The 16,194-nt window shown below is 38.0% G+C and overlaps 2 protein-coding genes across 14 annotated transcripts in view; one reads left to right on the top strand and one right to left on the bottom strand.

The window, feature by feature from the left end:
* The window catches only part of neur (E3 ubiquitin-protein ligase neur), an 89,929-nt gene that overhangs the window by 72,824 nt on the left and 911 nt on the right, over positions 1-16,194 (bottom strand). The window contains exons 1-2 of one of the 3 annotated variants that reach the window (XM_022078905.2): positions 5,827-5,845; positions 5,624-5,721 (exon numbers count right to left, since the gene is read on the bottom strand). In XM_022078905.2, coding sequence (XP_021934597.1) covers positions 5,624-5,657 — 34 coding nt within the window. In that variant the 5' untranslated portion in view covers positions 5,658-5,721; positions 5,827-5,845. The other 2 variants (XM_022078903.2, XM_022078904.2) reach the window with 2 other exon arrangements.
* GCS1 (mannosyl-oligosaccharide glucosidase) lies at positions 5,867-13,663 on the top strand. Of its 11 annotated transcripts, none has more exons than XM_022078891.2 (4): positions 5,867-5,934; positions 7,207-7,419; positions 7,509-7,666; positions 11,099-13,663. In XM_022078891.2, the coding sequence occupies exons 2-4, from the start codon at positions 7,216-7,218 to the stop codon at positions 13,200-13,202; spliced, it is 2,466 nt and encodes an 821-aa protein (XP_021934583.1). In that variant the 5' UTR covers positions 5,867-5,934; positions 7,207-7,215; the 3' UTR covers positions 13,203-13,663. The 11 variants fall into 11 exon arrangements, with proteins under 11 accessions (XP_021934583.1, XP_087206066.1, XP_021934582.1 ...); XM_087349940.1 differs by having other exon boundaries at positions 5,881-5,988; positions 7,214-7,419; XM_022078890.2 differs by having other exon boundaries at positions 5,883-5,988.

The raw sequence follows: 16,194 nt of genomic DNA, 5'->3' as shown, positions 1-16,194 counted from the left end.
AGAGGATGGTTAACCACCGTGGTCTAGCGGTCAGAACGCTGGCCTTGTAATCCTGGGGTCTCGGGTTCGATTCCCGGCGGTGCCCGAATTTATAACTTGTGTTGGGCAAGGCCGTCGTCTAGGCAACACGGAGTTTTCCTCCGTGGCATCCCAACAATTACTCCATTCACACACAGAAGAAGGCAATGGCAAACCACTTCTGGATCATCTGCCAAGAACGTATATGAACAGGTCCCAGTCCGAGAAAAGGATGGAAGGATCCTGTTCATATGGACCTGTCCTCAGACAGAACACTAAATAATAATAAGATGAGGTGGTCTAGCGGTTAGAACGCTGGCCTTGTAATCCTGGGGTCTCGGGTTCGATTCCCGGCTGTGCCCGAATTTATAACTTGTGTTAGGCAAGGCCGTGGTCTAGGCCAGTGGTATTCAACCTTTTTTGTTCGCGTACCCCCAGATATAATTTCTCTTCAACTTTGAACCCCCCCAAAGTTGTTGGTGTATAATTCAAGTTATACGTAGTATATAATCTACATGTAAAATAAACTAAATAAATTACATCCAAAAATAATGTATTAAATCTGGCCCTGATTATTCAGTGATTATCATAAAATAATATTTTTTTAAATTTCACGTACCCCCTAAGATGTCTTCGCGTACCCCAGGTTGAATACCACTGGTCTAGAACAATGTTGCGCGACTTATCTACACTCGGGGCACATTAAATATTATCGAAGAGTCATGGCGGCACACTAACCCCATTTGTATATTGTGGGGGGTAGGTAGATGGTTTATGGCATTGATTGACAGCGACAACTTATTATAAATCTACCCCAACCGAAAAATGTTCATAGTTATCCATCTTTATTATCGTAATTTACTTTAAATATATTCATTATTTGAAATGAATTTAAATTTATTTATACACATCGTTTAATCATTAAAACTGAAAGATACTTATTCATATTTTATATATAGATTATACGTAATTATTTCACAATATCCAAATCAGTTTCCCGAGACCCAAAGATCTCACTGCATATGGAATATGACTCGTCATTTACAGTGGATGTGAGCAGAGAAAATATTAGTTTAAAAATAAAGCTAGATATCAATAATTACCTAATTATGAACATATATAATCCATTTAATAGCTATGTGGTTCTGTGCTACTTAGCAATTGCATTCAGTGGAGATTCAGTCCATCAACCTTTGTGAAAATGTCTGCTAAGTACGTCAACTTCTACTTGTTAAAAAGCTCGAGGAATGAAATTCGTGGACTTCGAGCAAAAGATCCACGCGCGTCTCAGAGCCCAAAACGACCCCCAGCCAAACCTTCTCACGTTAAGAACCTTAGACCTGGCTGAAACCACTTTGCACGAGGTGGCAGTGTCTTCAAGTCTCAGGTTCATCCGACACAACAAGTGTATGCCCGCTTGTCTCTTAAGTGCCATCCTCCCCGATCCAGCAAGTCGGACTCCTTCCCCACATAGTCAGTCCTCGAGGGGCATAGATCATTTACCCTGTGCCAGTCTCGGGTCTGCAGCACCTAGAGACCACTGCCATTCACCTACTGTTGAGGACCAGAACAGTGAAGCTCTCTCGCGAACTCTCATCACTGCAAAGAGTTTGCTCCTGCGAGATTACACCAACAAGAATCTGTGGCAATGGCGGTGTCTACCTGGGACGTAATTACACGGCTTCCAAATGATACGCCAGGTGAGAGTCCGATTGTATTTTCCTGACACACCAAAAACACTCGAATGTGCTGACCGGGAGAGGCTAGAGGCAAAAGGCCTTTCTTGACGTGTGCTTAGTTTCGCGTATGACAAGCACAGAATCATTTAAACATAAAATTCTTCAATGTAGACTGAGCTCGAAATTATTTCAGAGTTAGCTTCCTATAGCAATCTCATCCTCCTTCTTCTACTAGCTCTGGAACAAATCTTAATTTATAACACACCTCACGGGAAAACATACCTCACGACATAACCACATTTTCGAGGAACGTAACCCCGTCGTCGCATGGTGGGGTACGCCTACATTGTCATAAAGCCGCAGCCCGGCTTCAATCCGAACGCATAAATCAATGAAGACAAGTCTATGGTCACATGTTTCTCTAGTAGACGCAGAATGGTCCAGGCCCATCCCGATTTTAAACTAAATGAAATACCCCGGTGTAATCCTTAATAGAATACCCACACAGAAAGGACTGGTATTCAGAACGCTGATCAGGGCCTACGCCCTGTTCAAAAGTTACCAACATCAAGCCTTAACTCCAAACGGACCACCATAAAGATGTCAATACGTCAATAATGACTTTCGATTTTATCAGAAAATTCTCGATCCCTAACAGATCGTCAAGTCTACGGTCGTTCAAGTGACTAAACTGAAGTTACACTTAAATTACTCTATGGAGCCGAGTCCTTCCTGAGAAGCCAACAGTCGCTCGGCCACTTAAATTCCCAGCATTTTACGAAACCTGATAGTTCACTAACGCGTTCACAGGAGCCGCCACTAGCCAGCATTCTGAGTCAGGCGAAACTAGTCCAAACCAGTTGCCGTTGTTGCATACGCCAAAGAAGATAAGACATAATCTACCTCGCCACAGTCTGGATACACACAGCCCTTCCACACACGACTCGTCCTCTAGTCAGATCGTATGCCTCAAAGCAATTCAGATGGTAAAAGTCCCTCAGACTGATCCCCCAAGATTGGCTCGACGCCGAGAAAGACAGACCGTCAGCTGTTCCACGACTGGACCTGGGCCTCATCGTGATCTACGTAAAGGTTTCAAAAATCTCCAAACAATCACTCGCCCTGAAAATGTTAACTGCAATGTTTGCCCTGAAAGCCGGAGTTATGCAAAAAATTATGGTTTCAAACCCATCCACATTTAATAACAACATTTATAAGCAACTCAGAGCACGATCTGTACGTTTTCCATCCCATACGAGGTGTTTCAGCAAAGAATGAACAGAAACTCGAGGCTTATCAGAATAGGACTTCTTACCTTGTCACCTCATGACGAAAACAGGTCCAGTATCCAAAACGTAGTAGGTAAAAAGATTTGGAATGACTGCCGAATTCCAAGAGATCATTCATGAAAACTGTTACACTATCAGAAATCTTTAGGCCCTAGCTGTAACACTTTTATTACAGTTTTAACCAAAAGCAATGAAACATTAGTAAATATTATAAAGACCTACAATACTGTAATCACAAGATTTGGAGCAAATATAACACTTGTGGACATTAAGGCACAGACAGAATAATAATATTAAAATGTATCTTAAAGAGGAATGAGCCAGCGTAGCTCAGTCAGTATAGTGACCGGCTTCGGACTGGATGACCGGGATTCGATCCCCGACGGGGGCAGAGGATTTTTCCTGTAGCCTCTGCAAACTGGTTGTTTCATTCACCGAATTACCGCCATACCTGAGATTTACATATTTTTTACAGACCACATTGTTTTCAATAAAGTGGATTTAATCTAAAAGCCTTGTGGTTTATTTAATGAGTCTGAATTAATTAACCGAGTCTTGTAGCGATGAATAACAAATGACACAACAAATATGCAATGATTTAAGGATGTGGGAGGAAGAACTTGAGATATATTTTTGAAGATCTACACTCTTCTGGCGTATGCCTGGATGAACTGCGAAAACCATAAGACGTCTCAGTTCTGACACTGGTAACACTGCCAAAAACTGAGGCACTAATTCCCTTTCCCTTAATTAATCTGTTCTGAGAAACATTTTTCTGCTTAAGTCATTCTGGACTCTAGCGTCAGTCACTAGATGTGCTAATTATTTTCTCTGTTTGAAGAAACAGTTGACAAATGTTTGTTTTCAACCACTTCTTAAATACCCGTCGATCAAGAATGCACAAACAACATTTCCACGTAAACCCAAGGCCTCTGCGACCAGAAGCAAATTTCAATAAGACACTTCTGCACATTACACTTAATTTTAACACACATTCAAAACCAGCAACACACGTCACAGCCTCGCAATGAAAATAAGGCTTTGCAAAAGTGTCATAACCAATGGACACTCCCCTCAGCATACAAAAGCTAAGCTTGACAAATTAGTCTTACCTATATTTAAATAAATATTCCTTGTACTGACAACATAAAAACAATTGTTTTGCTTGGCCTTACTACGTCTAAACCTAGAGTAACATTTAAAAAAAACAATGGCCTATAAAACAAAATGTCTACCAGCCCACTAATAAACAAAAGCAATTTAATCAGTAGCTGACATGGGAAAGCATTCTACAATGATACACTACAAGCCTGGACTCACAAGCTGCACTGACAACTTCTTAACTTTTTAAAATAATTTCAAACAAAACGTCTAACTAGCTTTAACCTATAATTTTACCGCTGTTTGAAAACATCATTGGAAGAATTAATAAATAACTGTCCCACTTAAATGACTTCATATGAATTTTAACCTGATGATGGCCATACTGGGCTGAAAAATGTAGTTCGGTAAATAAACTATTAACTGTAAGTGCGTGGAAGTGGCTAACAACAATCAACAAGAACACACCTTCTTATATTTATGTGTCTATATCATGTATAGAACAAGAAATAAATTACAGCATGAAACATACTATCCTGTTCCTAGGAGTGTATTATTGGCCATTCAACGTCAAGACTGTCGGAGAAGAGACATAGTGAATGCACAGCGAATTAGCCAAACACCTCTGAATACATTTTTCATTACCTTACAACCATCCTCACATACCTCTAATAAGACAGTGTTGTATTATATGAGATTTCAGATTTCCACAGTAGTGAAAATGTACTTTGTGATCTTCTGGGCTGTGTCGCTGTGTTGTCTTGAAGTGACTACTAACAATTCAGAGGAAAATATCTCTAAAATTAATTCTTCTCGGGCTACCAGCCGTGTCATGTGACTGAATGGAGAAAACACCGTTTCAAGAACCATCTTTATCCTAGGGGTACTGAAATCTTATCCCCATTATCCACCCTGAATATAAGAGTGACATGTTCCAAAATGCTGGCAACCACTACAACAGTACACCGCAAACAGAACTGAGAAGGCCATAATTGATTTATTAACTCACTCCGAAAATACAAACTTACATAGTTTGAAAACTGGCACATATGTTACAAAAGTTCCTTTTTCTATAAGCATCATATAAATCGTGCAGTTCCCTTTAAACAGCTGGTTTCCACAATTTTGAAAATATTAGGTCATACATAAATTACAGACTAGTGTAGGGTTTGGAAGATACAAGCATAAAAAAATAGCTGGCTGCTCACACTCTCTGTACTTTCTATTCAGACATCTTTACGTTATGATTCGACAAAACACTACAAATAGTCTCCTGAATCACACAAAACAGCGTGATTTAATATTAGCTGTTTAGATAACTCAGATATATAAAAATCATACACATACGCTACCAGAGACAGGTATTATTTTAATTATTACAAATTATGTGGATACTGAACGACCTAATAATGTCTACTGTACGTTAACCAGCACTGTCTTGGCTGTAAGCAAAGGGTTAATATAAGTTCAAATGGCGGAAAATGAATTAAAACCACGATTTTCTATCATAACAACAAATTCATGGAAATTACTCACTTGTGTGCCCAAGAGCGCTTCCAGCTTGGCCCATGTCTCAAGACATATTCAACACCACATGGGCCGACTGTTCGATTGGAAATCACTGTTGCTGTACACTAAAAAAGAGGAAGATTATTTTACTGCATAATCTGTCACTATGTTACAACCCATCGCAAGATGGCAAAGGTAATTCACCTCTGACTTCTAATTCTCTAACTCACCCGGAATGAGTGGTGCCATCTGTGAAGAGCAGAGGAGAGTCTATTTTCATCATTCTATTGTTCTACAGCTGATTGCAAGAGCATGGTTGTTATTTGTTTGGATATCTAGTAAGCTGAGTTACATACTACGTAATGCCATCATTGCAAATAATACCATAATTTGTGAGTCGTAACAGTAATAGTTTAATCATTTCTTTTGTTATATAAAATGGTAAATCGCTTAAAGTATTTGTTTAAATTTTGATAAAAACCGGCTAAACTGTGGAACTGGGCCTTATTACAAAACAACATTGAGTTACATAATTTACTGACTGTTGGCCGTCTGCAGTTTTTTTCCACTTGCATCATGATTTATGTGTAACTTTCGTTGCACGTAACGTTTAGTAAGAGTTACGTCCTAAACAGTGTTTTGTTGCACGAGATCGGCACAGTGCAATGTGACTAAACGTTATTGACATCTTCCCCGAATATTTACGGAATAGCGATCTCGGTATTACAGGAAAGGCTAAGTTCCCTGTGGAGAGAACAGCTTCTCACTGAGGTTTATTTTGGTAAATAAATACTCGCGTTGTGTGACACTACTCAGGAATTGTTATAGCAGCACAAATATCGAATGACAAAGATCTAGCAATGAATGATAAATTTCTACTAACGTTTCAGAGGCCCTTGCTTCCTCCAACATTAGGGTGATAAGTAAATTTATACATCTCTATGATGACAACCCAGAATACTACCATCTACAAACACACTGAAATTATAACCTCAAATTTCTGAAAGCTTTGAAACAAGGTTATGTTGAAAACTGATTAAGTCATCAACACAGCTTATTTAAAAAAACAGATTTTTTAACTTGTTTTCAGCAATTTCAGGTATTAAATACTTATAAATAACTTGATATTGAATTGTTATTACCTTGTATGCTATTTTGTAGAGATAGATCCATTTAAACCTTGTTTATACTGCATTATACAGTTAAGATATATTAAATGCATATGAAATGATTAAGATTAATTTAATTACATTGAGTGTGTATGGGTCAAAACATGTAGAGATTTTATAAGGTATGTTGAAAAAGGTACATAAGGATAATGTAACATAGTATTTATTACCACAGAGTTACAACTGCTTGCACATAAGCAGAAATTATGCATTATTTTTTGACGTAAATACAATTAATTGTAACAAATCGTCCGGTTTCATCATCTCCATAAACTGGGCAATCTGTAATAGCAATTTCTTAACTTCCCAAGTCATTAAACTTTATAGACAGATATGTCTTATGGTTATGGTTTAAATTGAGTTGGGCTGTACATATATATTTAATATGCCTTGTAGCACAATGTTTAGTATTAGCATTATTATTGGTAAAGTGTGTTGTAGGTTTTAGGCATGGCTAGACAACGCAAACCTCTTCCTGTAGATCACACGAACTCAAGACATTCAAAGAAGAGTCCGTCAAAGACTCAGGTGAATGGTGGAATATTTTTGTACTGGAGGCAAGGCTTGGTAGTTATTTGCCTTGTAATTGCAGGAGTAATAGGATACATGGGGTACTTGGAAACACGTGTCAATACACCATTTGACGAACAGAAGGTATGTGCAGTACGCTAATTTCTCATCAAGTTGTTTCGCATACCATTTGCATTGTTACGCAGAATTGCTACCAACATATATTCTTATAGATGGTGATAAAATCAGGTCTGGATGTTCCTGATCGCTACTGGGGTAGTTATCGTCCAGGTCTGTACTTTGGAATGAAGACGAGAGATCCTTATTCTCTTGTCACAGGTTTGATGTGGTACTTCCCACACCAACTGCATCCAGATGGAGGCGGAATAAGGTGAACATTTCTTGTCACAGTCTCGACATAAGCTTACTTTCAATTCTGAGTTCCTGTAGTCCTTTAATAGTCACGAGTTCTCTCTAAATGTTAACTGCAAGAACTTCAGAATACAGAGTGAGTCGCAAGTCTTGATATAAAGAAATTATAACACAGATGAATTAAACTGCAGATATAATATGAAGCACGTCGCGTCTTATCGGTGCAAACTTCAAGTTTGCTTTTACAATTTAGATTTCTTATTTCTGCTCATTATGTCTGCTGTGAGTGACACGACAAACATGTCATCTGTATCTGAGTTCATGGCACATGTGAGTAGCTTGTTGGCGTCTGTGACAGCTGCAGCGTTGCTGACTCTTGAGTTCCTCTGTGATGCTCAGTAAAGGGTGTGTGCACACCTTATCCTTGATGAGCCCAACAGGAGAAAATCTTGGGGGCCATGTTATTGGGCCTACTTGACTGTTGGGGAACTGCGTAACTTCAAGCTACGGTCTTCTCACAAAAGAAAAATGGTCCATAAAATTTCTTTTGGCTCATTTCACGAAATACATTCACCTCTTTTGCTGTCAGATTTGTTCTCCGCGATAACCTGTGGATCATTTTTGCCGAGATGTGGACTTTGTGCTATTCGCCGTGCCACTGGTGTGGAACATGGCTGTGTCACTAAAATCAATCAAAGTTAGAAAATTGCTTGTGAATGTGGGTATGTTGTGAGTCTGTGGATAAGATATCTAATAGCTGCTGTTCTGTGTTCATGATCGTGGCATGATGAATTATGTATAACAGGTCTGCACAATAGGAAGGTACATGTGGGACAAAATGTAAACTATAAAAGTGTTTCAGGAACAGTCTTGTTATTTCCTGTATGGTAATTACATTAGTTAAAAATACAAAGCGAAATAAGTGTGTTATAACTTGGTTACATTCCATCCTAAATGTAAAAAGTCAATAATTAATATTGAACATTTTCCATAAGAAGAAAATAAATTTAAAAATAATTAAAAGAGGCATAAATAAAAAAAGGGCAATTTCTGCTCTTATTTAAAAATAATGTCAGGTTTTATTACATTTGATTAATTTTGAAAGATGATTCTTCACCACGCAGTTAGTTGTAATGAAATATGTCGTAATAAAATTGACTTGTGCATGGGATGCTTTTTTTTTTTATTGGAAATTACGTTGCACAGCAGTCACAGACAGATATTCACCAAACCACAACACACACGCTGCACTCCCTGGTCGTGAAATCCACTAATTTTTTTTACAATGCGACGACCAGTGCCATCTGCTGTAGATATTGGAAACCAAACTGGGCAGTATGAAAGCTTGAAGTTTGCATCAATAAAATATGCTTTGTATCATATACACAACTTCATCCATTTCAGAGTTATAATTTCTTTAAATTTGGTCCTAATTGTGACTCGTACTGATTGAAACTTTTTACACTGACTACTTATGAAGTAGGTGATGCTTTAGTAATGAATATTATTCCTTACATTTGTTTCTGCATGGATCACATTCTGTTTATTTTTATACACATTGATAATAAATTGCATAGCACATGTAAGGTTCAGCTCGTCTGCCTTCGTTAATGAAGTAACTGCATCTGAGGAAGATTCTGACAAAATGTAATCAGGAAACCTACATTATTACTTGTTGAAGAAAGGTCTGTTTTTGACTGAGATAGTCAATCATTTTGTCTTCTACATTATCATGTTGCTGATTCTGTTGAAATTGTGCATAGTTAACATCCACTAAGAACTGTTAAGAAAATTAAATTTTTGTTCAAGACCAGTCTTTCATTATTTGCCAGTTAGCAGAGATGTGTTTTGTTATGAAAGAACTCATTTCTGACTTGCTGTATGCTTGGAGATGTCTTGTCTTCTGGATTGTTGCACCATGAAGTCTGGTATGTGTTTGCATGGGTCCGGGCCTTAGCCCGACTCCAACTATTGGCTGGGCCTGGACTTGGTAACAGATAATGTTTGGGTTCAATCTTGGTTGATATGATTGTAATCAAACATTGCACGATCGTTGTGGGCTTTCTTAGGTCATTATTTTTTTGCAAAGAAAAAGTTATTCGTAGTTGCCCTCGTCTTATGGTCATGATATAGTCAGGCTCTGGAAGCAAGTCACATGGTCTTTATTCTTTGGGGGAATTTTCATAGCTGTCCATTCCCAGAAATAGTTGATGGAAATGCCCTACAAATTTGACATCTAATATATTTGTACCCTTTATTATTATTCTTCCATTTCTTGACCGTTACTTCGGTCTTCCGGTGCCTAATATTTTCTTCCATTCTTCAATATTTTTCCATCCTTCCAGAGGTAGTTTTTACTCTATCATGGTTCTTGTAATTCTGTCGTTCCATCCTGGTCTTGGTCTTCCTCTCTTCCTTCTCTCTTTTGGTTGCCGTTCATAGTCATTTTTGGTAACCTTTCCTTCTCCATCCTTTACTGGACCAGTGGGTGAGGGGGTGGAGGATTGGAGTGGGGAAAGGCGATAGGGTAGACCTGCAGTCTCGCCAGAGAGAGGAGGGAGATCTAGAACATTGGAGGTAGACAAAAAAATGCAATGTGTGGAATGAGGATAAGAAAGAACAAAAAATAGGATAAATAATAAAAATTTATACAATTACAAGTATATTTTTTCCTCCTTGTATTAATTTACCTAGTTTTATGCTTTTATGAGTGTATATTTTCCTTTTATTTCAGTTCGGTCCTGTTCTTATTTCACATATTGTATTTTCTGTATGCCTCCATGTTTCTAGCTCACTCTCCTCAATCAGGCCAGAGTGTGGGTCCTCACTCCTGTACTCCTCACCCATTGGTCTGGCCAAGCAGCTGCTGTATCTAAACAAACTTGTTTGCATGTGGCTTACTCATTGCCCTGGTGATGGAGGCAGTAGGTACCTCTGAAGTGTTTCTCTTCTTCCACCAGACTGTGTGCTGTAACATCCTAGAAGACATTCATCTTCATGCTGTATGTTTTCTTTTTTAATTTTTGTATACAATGAATCTAGACATCTTCTGTGATAGATCGTTGAGCATAGATTTGGAAATTACCATTTTCAGATCTTGGCCAGTGTTGGGTGTCGGAGTTGGTGTTCTTAGTTTCTCTAGTTCAATGTTTCCCAAACTTTTAACACTTGAAGAATTTTCGCTGGTTTCTACGTAAAAAATGGATAGGGAACGTATGTGACGTAGACCACTACAATTCTTTGTATTGTAGTGAACTATAGGAAAATAAATTATGCTGAATTAAGCATTCTGATTATGTGTCAGAAACTTCAAAGTAGCTTATCTCCAGTTTTCTATTTTTCATTGTACAAGATCAAGAATATTTAGTAGTCTGTTCTAATCAGTCATCAGTGAACAAAAATTAAGGGAAGGACCAGTTGTGTTTTTTTACACGTTATTTTCAATTGACAGACATTGGTGTGAGGATGGAGATAATCTGGATCGGTATGGCTGGATAGAACATGATGGACGAACTTTTGGAGTTCAAGAGATAGAAGATGGTCCATTTAAAATTACTACATCTTTCGTGAAGAAACCTGGAGGACGTCGTGGAGGTGACTGGACAGCAAGAATCAGTGTAACATCCCAAGGCAGTCAAATGCGATATGAACTCGTATCGTTTCTTTTATATTCAGCCATTGAAGAAAAGACCAAGGGTTGGATTAAACCAAGTCGTTTCGGAAATCAGCTGCTTACTGGTGTAACTGGGGAGACAGATGGTTTGGGGGCATTTACTGTGAAGTTTTACAATCATTCTGGTCAAGTGGAAGATGTATCATATCTTAGCACAATTACTGAGGGCCTTCATGTGCTGAAAGAGACTGTTATTACATCTCTGCGTGTGATCACAGATCCCCAGAAAGGTATTCAGAAACGTATTATCTTGCCAGGAGAATTACTTCCATCATCTGGTGCTGAAGGTAAGAGAGCAGAGCCCAACCTTGTGGTCACACAAGTAACGGCCAGAGTGCCGTTTGAACTCGAAATGGCATTTGAATCTGGAAGTTACTTCGACCGACCAGGAAGTCTTATTGGGGAAGCATACAGCAGAGAACTGAGCCGGCTTCAGGATGATTTCCACCATAAATTTGAAGAAAAATTCAGACTTGAGGCAAAAGGGTACAAGCCTGATGAAATTGCATTTGCAAAAGCGGCATTCAGTAATTTGCTTGGTGGTGTGGGTTATTTCTATGGAGCATCAAGGGTTGAGTCATCATATACAAGAGGTCCAGTACCATACTGGAAAGCACCACTGTATTCTGCGGTTCCATCAAGGAGTTTCTTCCCGAGAGGATTTCTGTGGGATGAAGGATTCCATGGTCTCTTGATATCATCCTGGGATCTTGATATAGAATTAGACATCATCAGTCACTGGTTTGATCTAATGAATGTAGAAGGTTGGATTCCAAGAGAGCAGATTTTGGGTCAGGAAGCTCTGAGCAAAGTTCCGGAACAATTTGTGACACAGAGAAACACTAATGCAAATCCACCAACCTTTTTTCTAACTTTACATTTTATACTTCAGAACTTTGCAGATAAATTGACAGAGAAGGAAGGTCATTTGGGAACTTTAGAGCGTCTCTATCCTCGACTTCAAGCGTGGTTTGACTGGTTCAATGGGACTCAAATTGGTGACTTGTCTGGATCATATCGGTGGAGAGGGAGAGATGCTCTCACAAAGAGAGAATTGAATCCCGTAACTTTAACGTCAGGTCTTGATGATTATCCACGAGCCTCTCACCCTGACATGAATGAACGTCATGTAGACCTTCGCTGCTGGATAACACTGGCAGCATCCACAATTTCAGAAATTGCCAGAATTCTTAATCGAAATGGTCAGAAATATGGCAACACATATGACTACCTAGCAGATAACAGTCTCTTGAATGAATTACACTGGTCTCCCCGCACTCAATCTTACGCGGACTTCGGGCTGCATACAGATGCTGTTGTCCTCAAACACCCTCCACCTCCAAAGTCACCACCAGGGCATCAAGTTCCTCAAAATACCGATAAAATTCGAGTGGTTTTGAAGGACCCAGAACTGCGCTTCGTTGATTCCTCCTTTGGTTATGTTAGTCTCTTCCCCTTTCTTTTACAAATTCTGGATCCTGCGTCTCCCAAACTTAACAAGGTATTAGATGACTTAATAAATCCGGAACTCTTATGGACAAATTATGGCTTACGTTCTCTAGCAAAAACAGCACCACTGTATATGAAGAGGAACACAGAGCATGACCCTCCTTACTGGCGGGGTCCAATTTGGATTAACCTCAACTATATGGTGGTGAGAGCACTAGATCATTACAGCAAAACAGATAGTCCATACAGAGAAAAAGCTAAGACTATCTATCAAGAACTGAAGCAAAATTTGATAAAAAATATCATTAAGGAATATAGAAGAACAGGGTACATTTGGGAGCAATATAATGATAAAACAGGACAGGGGCAAAGGTCAAGACCATTCACAGGCTGGTCATCTTTAGTTGTTTTGATTATGGCAGAAATATATTAATGCAAACAAAGAATTATTAACGTAACTCCGTAATGAACTTAGGATGGGGTCCAGTGGTTTGCTATTGTGAACATTAAAATCATTTTCGTCTTGGTTTCATACGAGGCAAGAAATTTCTTGATGAGGAGAGTATCATCTTCTCAAGGAGATTTCTTCTCCATTGAGTTTTGTAATATTGGAATGGGGTTAGGACGTGTTTGGCTGTTACAAGCATCGTCTCTTGGTTAATGTTGTAATATCAGATAGTTTGATTCTCATTGATTACATGTGAATTATTCAGTTTTTCATATTTAATTTCTCACTATCAAAACTGCTTTTAATTGTAAACCATTCCAAAAGTTGATTGCCTTGTGTTGCACTAAATATTATTATGGGAACAGTGTTAATAAATTTGTATTGTAGCTTTACACTCTGTTAATTGTATAAATACAGTTTTAATATAAAATGACAATTACACACAAGATGGCTGTATTCTGGGTTGTTGTGCCGTGATAACCTCAAATCCTACCAACTGTTACACAGCTGAACGAGTAATATGATTTATTGCACTGAGGACTATCTTCAAATCTGAATTGAATAGAATAGAATTTATATACATTCCATAGATCTTTCATAGGCTTAAGCCAATGACGTAGAACAGGTCATAGCACAAATACATTACTTGTTTCTAGCACAAATATAAATACAAAGATACGAGAGCTGTTTACAGATTTTTGGAAATACAGTTTTACAGTAAAATAATCATGATAAGAAACCATCACCATTGTTACTGACATGTATTTATAATAAAGGTAAGTAAGGTTTGTCCCACTATACGCCATGTAGGCGCTTGGGGTAAGTGGAGGTACAGCTCCTCTCTTTCTTAACCTCGGCACTAGATGGTATTTATAATAGTTGAGACTTTTTAGGTGATGTAAATTCTTTTAATGCTGGCTTAAACATTTTTATATTGTGATTTAAACTTTTGATAGTTGGAAGATTATTGAATAACTTAATTCTAGTATAGTAAACACATTTTTGATATTTAGTGAGGTTAGAATTCGGCACATGAAGGTTGTATCTGTATCTTGTTCTTATATTGTGGATATCTGAATTTGTTTGAAATTTATCCATGTTATCCACTACAAATGATAGTAGTGAGAGCAAGAATTCCCTGGGTAGTAGAAGAATATTAAACTTTTCAAATAATTACCTGCAAGAGGCTCTCCTTTTAGTACCTGCCATTATTCTAATGATCCTCTTTTGAATGTAAAATACTTTTTTGCTGTCCGTTGAATTTCCCCAGAAAATTATTCCGTATGACATGATGGAATGGAAGTAAGCAAAATAAACTACTATTTTCATGAGTGCTGAAACTGTCCTCAAAGCAAAACATGCTGAGCTTAGTTTAGGGATAATGTATTGAATATGTTTTTTCCAGCTTAATTTGTTGTCAATTTACAGGCCAAAGAAATTTAGTTCCCCGATTATTTTATCATGATAACCTATAATTAGTTTTACACAAATTCTGTTGTTAGTACAAAATTTCATGGAATTTGTTTTGTCAAAATTTAATGTGAGTTTATTGGCTTTAATCCATCTGTTCAATCTAGCAAAGACATCATTTATGAAATTTTTAAAACAGTCAATTTCTGGATATGAAATAATAATATTAGTATCGTCAGCAAAGAGTGTAGATTTAGATTGAGATTTGATGGTTGGGGGCAGATCGTTGATTTATACGAGAAAAAGTATTGAACCTTGAGGCACTCCATGTTTTATAACGCCCCAATTTGAGTCGGTGCTATCATTTGAATTTGATGATTTCATTAGTACTTGTTGCTTTCTGTCATGATGGTATGCCAGCTATATTTTGAATTCCATAAAAATTTAGTTTTAATAGTAATAATTCATGATTTACACAATCGAATGCTTTAGCAAGATCACAAGATATTCCATCAACATACACTTTATTATTTAGTGCACTTAAGATTTCATCTGTAAAATTGAATTATCAGTTGTAAAAAAAATTTCTAAATCCAAATTGTTCACCTGCAAATAACCAGATCGGTAATCACTCATATTCTTTTGAAGCCTATCTGTTGTTACCAGTGGAAAATTTCAGTGATGTTCGTACCCAAGAAGGAAGGATCGTACCCTATGGTGTGTGTGTGTGTGTACTATAACGTAACCGTCAAACCCACGATTAAATTTGACCACGGGTACAATATATTTTCGGAGTGTCAAGTATTTAGTGTCACTGGCTTAGCGGCCGCCTGTCAACAAATCAGTCTCCGTCTGTCATATCGCCAATTTCTCAGATCAGTAATTACAAGCGTTTTAGGTATGAGTGCCGTGCAGCATGAAGCATTTTCCAGAAAACATTCGACGAAATTCTAAAGCCGTGCCCATTCCCAAAGACGAAATTTGAAGAAAAATGATTCGGCCCTCGAGATGACTGGAAAGTTTGACACGGCTGAACAGCTACAACTTCAAAATGAATATCAAAAAAGTATTTTCGTTGCATGTGAAGTTCCCTTCTCGAGGTTCATTCTGTCTCCCAAGGGCATTCGCCCCCAAAAGGTGAAATTACGCCCTGGTTCAATCTAACCAATTTTGTCATACCTCGGGTTTCTTAACTTTCACAAATCCATTGCGATGGCGTCATTTTTACTGCATCTCCGAAATGCGTTTTAAGAAAATGATTTAATCATACGAATGTCATTAGACAGAGTATGTTTCAAGGTGGCTGGAAAAGACACTGGGCAACAAACAAAGGATCATGCTCACACAATTTGACCTAACCTTCCTCACATTGACCCTGACAGTGGAGAAACGTTGGTTTTCAACTCGGTTCTGACACAACCGATCGTCCAAGACGATTTTATAACATTCATGCGCCATGAAAATTCTAAATCTTATATGCATTATCTTCCTTTTCTTTACAAAATCAAATTTGTATACAGTTCTCAGTGAATTGTCAATCAACATTTTCTACGGTTATGCAGTCTGA

The sequence above is a fragment of the Zootermopsis nevadensis genome, unplaced genomic scaffold (assembly GCF_977971745.1).
Source record: "Zootermopsis nevadensis isolate Lab colony 2312 unplaced genomic scaffold, Znev_1.0 Znev_ptg000016l, whole genome shotgun sequence".
NCBI lineage: Eukaryota > Metazoa > Arthropoda > Insecta > Blattodea > Termopsidae > Zootermopsis > Zootermopsis nevadensis.
Note: the sequence above shows the minus strand (reverse complement) of the source record. Positions and strands in the feature narration are given on the sequence as shown.

Excerpts from the sequence above, each read along its gene's own strand:
- GCS1 (XM_022078889.2), top strand. Across the intron at positions 7,420-7,508 it reads CACCATTTGACGAACAGAAG|ATGGTGATAAAATCAGGTCT; the intron begins GTATGTGCAGTA and ends ATATTCTTATAG. Across the intron at positions 7,667-11,098 it reads CCAGATGGAGGCGGAATAAG|ACATTGGTGTGAGGATGGAG; the intron begins GTGAACATTTCT and ends TTCAATTGACAG.